Source organism: Crocuta crocuta, unplaced genomic scaffold, assembly GCF_008692635.1.
Source record: "Crocuta crocuta isolate KB4526 unplaced genomic scaffold, BGI_CrCroc_1.0 scaffold35, whole genome shotgun sequence".
NCBI classification, from domain to species: Eukaryota; Metazoa; Chordata; class Mammalia; order Carnivora; family Hyaenidae; genus Crocuta; species Crocuta crocuta.
In genome coordinates this window covers 4,667,379-4,678,397 of record NW_027530625.1, presented here as the reverse complement: position 1 = coordinate 4,678,397, position 11,019 = coordinate 4,667,379, and the positions used below count along the sequence as shown (strand labels likewise).

The window sequence follows — 11,019 nt, the reverse complement described above, 5'->3', positions numbered from 1 at the left end:
GGCGCCCAGCCGTTTCCGCGGGGTGAGGGTCCCGGCTGCCGCTTCCGGGACTCGGGGCTGTGGGACTGCCGTTCGGGTCGTGCCTTCTTCTCAGGAGGAGCTGAGCTGGGGCACTGGGTACCGGGAGCTGCGGCCCCCGGCGTCCTGCCGGTCCTCCGGCGAGCGCTCCGGCCCCTGCGGCTGACCCGGGCAGCCTGGCTCCCCATTGTACCGGGGGCGCAGGGCTGGGGTCCGAAGGCTGAGTGAGGGGCGGGAAGCTGAAGGGATGCTGCGGGTGCCGGGACTGGGGCCAGAGAGCCCGCCACCCTCCCGCCGTCCAGGTGGGCTGGGGCAGGCGCGGGGCGCGGGGCTCCCTGCCCAGCCGGCCGGGCAGTGCGGGACCGCGCCGGCGGTGNCGGAAGGGGGTGGAGGGGAGGACCCGGACCCCGCCTCTCTGCGGAGCATCATCTGGGGATAGCCTTGCTTGGGGTTGCCAGACCGTAGGAAGCTGGAGGGGGGCTTGCTGGGCGCGGGCTGGGGGTTAGGGGTCAAGACCCTGACCGGGGGTCTCTGCGCTTTTGCCTCCGGAGCCCCCTGGGGGACGGCGGGCGCGTCACCTCTGCGCTCCGCGAGGCTCACACACACGCTCCGAGCCCGCCTGAATGACGGCCCCGCCGGCAGCGGAGCGCAGCATCCCCGCACTGGCCAATGAGGCGCGCGCAGGCGGGGAGGCGGTGAGATCATCTCTGGCCAATAGGGGTGCGCCGAGCTCAAGGATGCTGCATTTGCGCCCCAGCCCGCAACTCCTACCACCCCACCCCCCAGTTTTGGGAGCTGGGGACCCCCGAGTGGAGAGTCAGGAAGAGGGCACAAGGACCCTAGGGTTCCCCACCCTCGGTGTGTGGGAGGACCTAGTTGGTTACCCCAGATTCTCCCTGTGAGCATCGAAAAAGTGGAGCCTAGTACCCCACCCCCACCCCCTTTACAGATGAGGCTACTCAGGCTCAGAGAGGGAAATGACTAGCTCAAGGTCACACAGTGGTGGGCAGAGTCCTGTGGCCAGGTTCTTTACCACACAACCCGCTCCCCTTCTTTGCCCCGTGTCCATCCTGCTCCAGCTATGGAACTGGGGTGAGTTCTCAATTATATGCTTTTTATCAAGGAGAAGAACCCCGGGAAGTCTGGGGTACTGTTGTGCTCTCCCTCGTGCTTCCCAGTCTTCCCTCCCCAGCGTGTGGTGTGATGTAAGGAGGGAGACCAAGGACCCCGAAGAATAGGGAACTGCATACAGGAGGGTGGGTATCCGAGGGGACCCAATCTCAGTTCAGCTCTCGGCCTAACTGCCCTTTGGGGGTATCAGTTTCTACCCTGGGTGGAGGAGGATGTTAAAAATCCTCATCCCCAGAACCGATCTTTTCCTGGCACCTGTACCATCATCGACCCCCACCATCTGTCCCAGAGCCCTACACACTCCTCAATGCCCAGATTTTCATGTGCCCATCACCAAGCTGTCTTCCCAGGATCTCGGTCTGAAATCCTCTCTGACCCCCTCCACCGTCTTTCCCCATACCGAGTCAAAGGCTACTTAAACACCCTTTCCCCAGTCCCCGCCCCTGTGCCCCACCCTTCCCTGCCTTTGCCTGGAAAGCACTAAGCTACTCTTCACACAGCCGACCGAATCCTGAAGACCCTCTTTGGCCTCCAGCTCCCCACAGCAGCCTGACAGCCCTGCCCCACCTGCCCCCATCATCCCTGACCCTTTGAAACTTTCCCCCACCCCAGGACCTTGGCTCTGCCACTTTCTTCCCAGAAGCTCTTCCCTGCCCACCTGTCTGCCTGTCTGTCCCTGCCTTGATACTTTTGCTGGGCTCATCCAGTCCTTCTGCAGGCCTCCATGGAAATCTCACCTCTTCAGGGACTCTACTCCCTGACTAGATGAGGAGGGACACTCTTAGCTGCTCCCAGAGTTCTCTGTGCATCCCTGAACATTCAGAAACCCTGGAATTGCATGGCTTTGCAAAGGCAGAAGTCACCTGTCCTGATGACCTTGGGGCCTCAGTCCCTAGCACAGGACCTGTCCCAGAGCGGGGGCTTAATCATTGTTGAAATAATGTCAGAGACTCTAGATATCACTGAAGCTGGGAATTAGTGTCTTGGGAGTAAACTGACGCAGTGTGGGAGCAGAGGGGTGGGGAATGGAGCTGCAGAGTTAGGCTCTGAGATCTTTAAGAAGTCTGAAAAGGCAGGGAGTGGATTGGAGGACCCTCTGACCCAGTGAGTAGGGGGTCCTGGGGAAAGACTGTCACCTGGACTGAAGCGAGGCCTTTGGTGTTCTCTTTCATCTGTCCTGCTGTCTGGCCAGTTCAGGGCCAGGTCTACCTATCCTAGAGCAGCCATCTTTGGGGCCTGGAGTTGGGGGAAGGGAGAGGAAGTAATTTCAGGTGTCCTCACAGTGACAGGGACATCTATGGGCTAGTTACAGTACTCTGGAGTATTGTCTCCTTTCATCCTTGGAATCCAATGAGGCAAGTTCTGTCATTATGCCCATTTTGCAGAGGAGGAAATTGAGGCCCAGAGAACTCACATGGTTGGGCAGGACTTCGTGGTGGGGGTGCACCTGGCAGCAGGAACTCCCCTCCCTCTGCTCTTGGGTATCCAACCTTGGGCCACAGTAACCAGGAAACCAGGAGTCTCCCCCTTTGGCAGGTGGAAGGGGGGAGTCCTGGGCATTAACTCCATTGGCTGCCCTTTGGCTTCTCTGCTCGGCCAGTTTCCCCATCTGGCCAGGATTGCTTGAGTGGCAAGGTGGAAAGGGCTTTGGGAATTGTAAAGGACAGCAGAAATGTCTGTGTGGGGGCCTCTGCGTCCCTGTTTATAGCTGCCTCCTCCAGCCTTCCACCGTATAATTCAGCATCCCAGAATGTTTCCTCGTCCACCCAGCCCTAGGTTTTTGTCCATGCCTTTTCCTGGGTACCTGCTGCCTTACCTCCGAGATCCACCTGTAGAAAGCCCAATGCAAGATCAGTTTGGTGTTTTGGGTGCAGAACGAGGGTTTTGTTCCCATTCGCTCCAGGAAGGCTTCCCGGACCACTCCACCTCGCTTTTATGTTTTCTTCTCCCTCCTAAAAGCCCGCCTGGCTCTTTGCCGCTGTCCAGTACTGTGGTGCTGACCTAGTTCTGCTCAAATGTTCACGTCGCTGTTGCTTCCCCTCCTAGACTAGGACCTTCCTTGAGGACAGGGACTGGTTTGCTTCTTGCCTCATTTTCTCCTGGCACATAGCACAGGGCCTGGAACATAGTAGGACTAATTGAGATTTCCTTACTCCTGCTAGGCGAGGGACTTGCGGGTGAGGACATTTCTGGCACCTGAGCCTAAGTCTTCCCAAGGTCCAAGGATGGCAGCTCACCTGGGGTGGGGAGGGGGTGAGAGAGAAGAAGGAAAGGGGCTTCAGACCGGATGCCAACTCTTTGCTGTCTCCTGCCCAGTTCTCCAAGGAGAAGTACATCCTGGACTCCTCACCTGAGAAACTGCACAAGGAGTTGGAAGAGGAACTCAAACTCAGCAGCACAGATCTCCGCAGCCATGCCTGGTACCATGGCCGCATCCCCCGTGAGGTGAGTGGGCCCTGGGAGGGACCTCAGCCCTAGATGCTTCCACCCACCACCTTGGCCAGCCCTGCCCTGATAGGCTCTCATCCCTTGCTTGGTAGATTCAATCTGAGTGGATGGCAGTGAGGTCTAGCTCTGTCATTTACTGACTGTGTGACCTCGTACAAGTCACTTCACCTTTCTGAGCCTCAGTTTCTTCATCTGTGAGATGGGGGACAATGACTGTACCTGCCTTAAAGGGTTGTTGTGGGAATTAAAGTGCTTAACTTGATGTCTGATATGCAGTGATGCAGTGAGCTCCATGTTATTATTACTGTTGCTATTGCTATTACTACTACTCTTATTTTTTAAAGTTTTTTTTTTTTCCCCCTGTGGGGCTATACATTAGCCCCTTGTGCATTTGGTTAGTGAGTGTCAGTGCTTAGGATTCTCAGTTTTGGCACAGTTGAGTTTCTGGGCTGAGGCACAGACAGGCTGATAGTCACCTATTCTGTCTCTCACCATCCTCTCAGTCTTTGTCCAGCATCAACTCTGCCAGGCCCCATGCTGGGGACCAGGAATACAGAGAGAAAAGGGGTGTTGGCTTCCCCTGAGGGCTGGTAGTCCAAGGTGGGGGATGACAGGTAGGCAGTCAGAGCCCAGTGGAGGAAGTGCAAGAACGGAGTGCCCAGCAGGGAATGTGGGCGAGCCCTGAGGAGGGGGCGCTGATGAGAGAGGCCAGTGAAAGGTGGATAGGAGTTCACCAGGTGGGCAAGGTGGGAAGGTTGGTCCAGGCAGAAAAAGCAGCCTGAGGTTACGAAGGCCCGGAGCCATGTGAGAGCACAGGGTGCTTGGAGGAATGAGGATTGGAAATTCACTCTGTCCAGCATGGGCCCTGAGAAGGAGCAGGTCTGAGGCCTGAGCTTCAGATCATGGTGACCCCTAGCACCCCCAGACTCGGTGTCCCGGTAACATATGTTCCACGGTATTAATCCTCCGCTTCCTGAGCCTCCGTGCACAGACCCAGGGCCTGTGGCTGCATCGCCCCCTTGAATCTGGGTCACTGCTTCCCCCTCTCCCAAACTTTAGATCTCTCTGTTCACTGTCTCCCAGATCCTGGGTCTGGCCCCCTCCCGCCCCTGCCCTATTCCAGCCTGACTCCTGCCTCCCGCAGGTCTCGGAGACCCTGGTGCAGCGCAATGGCGACTTCCTCATCCGGGACTCACTCACCAGCCTGGGTGACTATGTGCTCACCTGCCGCTGGCGGAACCAGGCCTTACACTTCAAGATCAACAAGGTCGTGGTGAAGGCGGGTGAGAGCTACACCCACATCCAGTACCTGTTTGAGCAGGAGAGCTTCGACCACGTGCCGGCGCTCGTGCGGTACCACGTGGGCAGTCGCAAGGCTGTGTCGGAGCAGAGCGGGGCCATCATCTACTGCCCCGTCAATCGCACCTTCCCGCTGCGCTACCTGGAGGCCTGCTATGGCTTGGGCCAGGGCAGCGGCAAGGCTGCCGGCCCTGCCAGCCCCTCGGGCCCCAAGGGCAGCCACATGAAGCGGCGCAGCGTCACCATGACTGATGGGCTCACCGCCGACAAGGTCACCCGCGGCGACGGCTGCCCCACCAGGTAAGCAAAGACCCCACCCTAGGCCTCGGTCTCCCCATTTGTCAAGTCTGGGTATCAGTCATCAGATGGCTGGTGAAGAACAGGAGGCCCAGTCGCACTGAACTGGGCGGAATTACTGTCCTGGAGCCTGGGTGTGCAGGGAGGGAGAGGAGGGAGGCCAGGCTGAGCGGAGGGCCTGCAGGCAGCCGGGTCCAGGTTGCAGCCTCACCTCTGCCAGGACTAGCTGAGCTCCCTGAGCCCTGCCATGCCTCCTTTCTCATGACGATGTCCCTGCCCATAGAGGGCCCCCACTCAGATAGCCCCCTGGCCTAGGGGGACCCCTGGGTGCTGTCCTGGCCCTGCCACCGCTGCTACCCCTCCGCACCCACCTGCCTAGGTTAAGGCAGGCATTAGAGCGGAAGACTTTGCAGGGTGCAAACCACTGCACGGGGTATGGGATGTCCCAGCAACGTTTTGATGACACCTGGTTGCTTCGGGGGCGGTGTGAGATGAGGCCAGGAAAAGCCACAGCAGCGACTCATTCCTGAGGCCCTAGTGTACACCCAGCCCTGTGCTATGTGTTCTCTGTGCCCCATCTGGTCAACTCCCATGTCCCCAGGAGGTGGCTCCTGTGCACAATCCCACCTTACAGATGAGGAGATAGGTTTAGAGAGGAGAAGCCACTTGCTGGAGAAGGGGGAGACTGAGGTTCAAACCCAGGTCTGCTACTCCAGAGTCTATGCTCCTAATTTTCATGGCTTCCCTGGCTGCTGGCAGAGACCTGCCATCCTGTGCCCCCAGCACTTGCATGGGTCCCCTCTCCCTAGGCCTGCGCTGGGTGCTATCGGCCCAGAAATTGCTGGTTGGATACCCTGTGGGCAGTAGCTGCTTTGCCTGTGGTTTAGAACCAGTGACCATGATGGTGCCAGGATCTGGCATTCTGAGCAGTGTGGGTGCAGTGAGGAGGTGCCAGGCTGGGGCGCCTAGTTCCCTTAGGCTCCCCATCCTCTCTGCTAGCCCTGCCTCCCAGATAGTTCTCCAAGTGGGGGCAAGATTCTCCGGGAAGAGAGCAGTTGTGTGGGTGGTGGACTGTACAAACACACCCTCCTCTGGGCTTCAGTTTTGCATTTGCCAGTTGGGGGGATTGGACTCTACAATCTCCAGGCCTTTTCTGCCTCTGAAGTTCAGTCCATCTAGGATGGAGGGAGAGGCGGTGGTCCTAAGGCCAGCTGAGGACCCTGCCCTCTGGACTTTCTGCTCATGAGGGTGTCTGCTCCACAGCACATCCCTGCCCCACCCCCGGGAATCCATCCGCAACTGTGCCCTCAGCATGGACCAGATCCCAGACCTGCACTCGCCCATGTCCCCCATCTCCGAGAGTCCCAGCTCCCCTGCCTACAGTACTGGTATGGCCAATGGAGGGGGAGGGGTGGGGGGGGATCTGGTGGGAGTGACCTTGCACGTGAGCTCCATCTTCGATGATTTCTGTTACAGTGTGTGATTATGTGTGTTTCTACCTCTTTACTGAGAGTGGTGCCCTGCAAGAATTTATGCTAAAAACCAGCCAGCGGAACTATGATATTGACATACAAAACATATCCATGGCTTATTCAGCAGTGATTTATTGAGCCCTGACTGGGCATGAGGCACATTGTGCATGAAGTGGTTTCTAGCGCATTCTCCAGAATGCAGAGACGTCTGCTAAAGGCTGTATTACTGAACCTGGGCTCAAATGCTGTAAAGTGGGCTTACTCGGCAGCACTCGGCCCCCACGGGTCAAGCACCTACCACATGTACGGGGCCCTGCTGGGCCCTGCATTGGCTGAGTGGTCCCTGCTTCCAAGTGGCTGGCTCAAAGAGGCTAGTCTCGTTGTGCTTTCTGCCTTTTCTTCCCTTTCTTTTCCTTTTAAATAGGCTTGATTTTTTTTAGAGCAGTTTTAGAGTCATAGCAAAATTGAGCAGAAAGTACAGAGCACTGCGCCCCCCCTTTTTTTTTAAATACAAAGAAAACTCCTGTTGTAGAAATAAGCCACTACTTCATTTCTGAACGTAAAAAAAAAAAGAGTGATTTCAACAGGCCATAGTGCACATTGTCCACATGGCAGGCAAAGCATGCAGGGAGGTGGGTATTCTGGAGGGAATCTTTGGCTGCAGGTGCCCTGGTACAGTGTCGTCTACACAGGTTGTCACAAATTCCTCCCTAAGCGTGGGCCCGCTGACTTGTCATGACTACAAACGTACAAATGTCCCTGCACGACAACTCTCCAGGGTACAAAAGTTAAAATTCCTCGCCACGGGTTATTTATGGCACATTTTGTCAGCAACATGGCAGCGTAAAGTATCCAGGATTGAGGGTTTAAATCCCGGCTATATCCCTTGCTGGGCGGGAGCGCTCAGGCAGCTCAGTTCACCTCCCTGAACCTCAGTTTCGTCACGGTAGAACGAGGATCATGAAAGTACTTGCCCCCCGGGATGTTAGGGTTAAGTGGACTAATGTGCGAGGAAGGATCTTGCAGGCAGTAAGAGCTCAATATACAGCACCTCTAATTTTGGATGATGGTTTTGCTGTTGCTGCCCAGGGTACTGCCCGCATGGTACCAGCCCCTGGCGCATGTGTCCTCAATAAATCACTATTGCTAATTCACTGAGAAATAATTCCACACAACGAACTTCCGGCAAGGGCTTCTTAGCATCCCGGAGTCATGGGAATCTCTGAGTAGTTCGGTGGTTCCCCACAGCTGCAGCAGCCTTAGGGTAGGAACATGCAAATTCCTGGGGTTCAGAGGACTTGAGAGTGTCACAGAGGCCTGGTCAGTTTGCCAGAGCCTGTTGGGCCCGGCCTCGGGGCAGGGAGGTGGAGACATCACCCCAATAGGGTGGATGGAGCCTGTCCTTTGGGCAGAGATAGGAGAACCTCACTGGGTGGGAGGCCTGGTAACTGCTTCTCTTCCTTTATCTCCTCACAGTGACCCGTGTCCACGCCGCCCCTGCAGCTCCCTCTGCCACAGCACTGCCTGCCTCTCCTGTCACCCGCCGCTCCAGTGAACCCCAGCTGTGTCCTGGAAGTGCCCCAAAGCCCCCCGGGGAATCGGACAAGGGCCCTTATGCCAGTCCCTCCCACACGCTCTGCAAGGCCTCCCCATCACCATCGCTTAGCAGCTACAGTGACCCGGACTCTGGCCATTACTGCCAGCTCCAGCCTCCTGTCCGTGGCAGCCGAGAGTGGGCAGCGGCCGAGGCCTCCAGCCGGCAGGCCAGGAGCTACGGGGAAAAGCTAAAGGAACTGTCAGAAAATGGGGCCCCCGAGGGGGACTGGGGCAGGACCTTCACGGTCCCCATTGTGGAAGCCACCTCTTCCTTCAACCCAGCCACCTTCCAGTCACTACTGATCCCCAAGGATAACAGGCCACTGGAGGTGGGCCTCCTGCGCAAGGTCAAGGAGCTGCTAGCAGAGGTGGATGCCCGGACGCTGGCCCGACACGTCACCAAAGTTGACTGCCTGGTAGGTGCTGGGTGAGCACCAGGGCAGAGAGAACACCTCTGTCCTCTGGCTTTGGCACAGGGGTCGGGGTGGTGAGGAGCTAGCCCCTAAATTCCCCCAAGCATAGTGAGTGGGCCTGGATTCTGGCTTCATAGCTGTCCGTCACTTGCTGTGTGACTCTGAGCTGATCACTTTACCTCTCTGGGCCTTCATTTTCTCCTTTGAAACAACAAACAACAAGATATTCTTGCTTCCTCCAGTTTGGCACTGGAACTGGACAGTGCTGAAAGTTGGTGGTGTGTGGCTCCCTGGGGCACTTTTTGAGTTTGCTGAGAGTCAGCCTGGCCATTGGGGGAATGTAAAATGTAGAAGCCAAGGCTACCTGCCCCCACACCCCCTAGTGGACAAAGTAAGCAAAACTCACAGGCTAGACTCCTAAATTGTCAAATGCCTGGGCCTTTGCTTTGAATGGATCTTGACCATCTAAGGACACAGACTCTCTCTGCACCTCAGTTTCTCCCTCTGAAGTTTTTTGGGGAGGGGGGCACTGATTACTTTATTTGGAGGCCACATTGGTCTCTGAGCTTAGGAAGCAAGAAAACGGTGTAGAGATATTCCCCTGTGGAGAGTGCTAGGTGTGAAGAGAGCATCTCTGGGTTCTCCCGCCAGTGTGTGACCTTGCACAAGCCCTTTCCCTCCCTGGGCCTCAGATTTGCCTTCTGGGATAAAGGTATCCTGGTCACCTCTGGCACATATCAAACACCTCTGGGCATTTTCCCGTTTATCCCCCATTTCTGAGAAAATGAGGTTCATTTGCTCCACGGCAGAGGGTTAGAGCTGGAATTCAAACCCGGCCTCCCAGCCACACTGCCCTCCTAGAAAAAGCTCTCTGACTCCCAGATGGCTTGGGCCAGCCGCGACAGGAAATTAATCAGCCCTCTGGGCGTCCTTGCAGGTTGCTAGGATACTGGGAGTTACCAAGGAGATGCAGACCCTAATGGGAGTCCGCTGGGGCATGGAGCTGCTCACCCTCCCCCATGGCCGGCAGCTACGACTAGACCTGCTGGAAAGGTAAGGCAAGCACTGGCACCCCGAGGACTCGAGGGGAGGGAACCCCCGGGCTACCTCGCTGCCCTTTTGCTGTGGCCGGTTGGCCAATCAGAATCCCCGGCCCGGCTCCCATGGGTTCTGGCTAAGCATCCATCTATCCATCGACGAAACGCTACTTCTCGGTGTCCAGCTCCAAGCAATCCTAATTTCCCAAAAGACTGAGTCCTCTGTCTCCGGCTTCATCTTTTGCGCCCTCTTGACCAGTCACACCCCACGAGCCTTGGCCCCGCCCATCAGCTCTAGGTACTCTTTCCTGAAAGTGTGCAGCCGGTGGAATTCCGCTAATCGATCACAAGCCCCTCAGTCTGGCGCTCAAAAGCCTCTGGCCCCGCCCCTGATTCACAGTGACCAATCAGAAGCCCTTGGGCTTGCTTTCCCTCACTCTGGCCACGCCCCCCAATCTCATTGACCCTTTCCAACCTGTCACTTTGGGCTCGGCCCCCGCTCCTCGCTCCTCGGTGCCCAACCACAAGCAGTGACAGGACCCCTCCCTTCTGACCTGGCGGCTCTGACAGGTTCCACACCATGTCCATCATGCTGGCCGTGGACATCCTGGGCTGCACGGGCTCCGCCGAGGAGCGGGCAGCGCTTCTGCACAAGACCATCCAGCTGGCGGCCGAGCTTCGGGGGACCATGGGCAACATGTTCAGCTTCGCTGCGGTCATGGGCGCCCTAGATATGGCTCAGGTACTGAGGGGCGCATCTTGAGCTGGGCTTCAGGTAGTCGCTGCCTGGAGGAGCAGGCATTCCTGGAATGTATTCCTTTGGGAGGGCCATATGTTGATTGAATCAGGAAGAACTTGGTGACTTTTAGGCAGCATTTGTGAAAGGGTAACTGTTAGAACGGAGTTCAAGTCTCTCCCCTTCTTTGGGCTTCAGTTTACCCACCTGTAAAGTGAGTGACGAATATTAATATGAATTTCAAGAATAAATATAAAATGGCTATATTTTAGCAAGCATTTAATATATGCTAGGTGCTACACCTAGGTACTTTACAAGCACTGATTCCTCAAAACAATCTTGTGAAGTAAGTGCCTTTATTGTCCCATTTTACTTCTGGACAAACGGAGGCACAGCAGTACTTGCCTAAGGTCACACAGCCAGAGGCTGAAAAAGTTGGGATTTGAACCAGGTCTGTTTAGTTTCAGAGCCCAAACCTCATCCACACTCTACTTGCTCTCCTATGCTTAGTCAATAGTAACAACAGGGTCCCAGAAGCCATGGTTCAATTCCCAGCTCTGCCACTTAATTTT

The 11,019-nt window shown here is 56.5% G+C and overlaps 1 protein-coding gene across 1 annotated transcript in view; it reads left to right on the top strand.

Annotated features, from left to right (window-relative positions):
- SH2D3C (SH2 domain containing 3C) overlaps positions 1-11,019 on the top strand; it is a 29,001-nt gene that overhangs the window by 15,553 nt on the left and 2,429 nt on the right. Inside the window, exons 4-9 of the mRNA XM_077768273.1 lie at positions 3,458-3,594; positions 4,742-5,196; positions 6,457-6,581; positions 8,142-8,677; positions 9,612-9,727; positions 10,282-10,453. Coding sequence (XP_077624399.1) covers positions 3,458-3,594; positions 4,742-5,196; positions 6,457-6,581; positions 8,142-8,677; positions 9,612-9,727; positions 10,282-10,453 — 1,541 coding nt within the window. The remainder of the gene's footprint in view (positions 1-3,457; positions 3,595-4,741; positions 5,197-6,456; positions 6,582-8,141; positions 8,678-9,611; positions 9,728-10,281; positions 10,454-11,019) is intronic.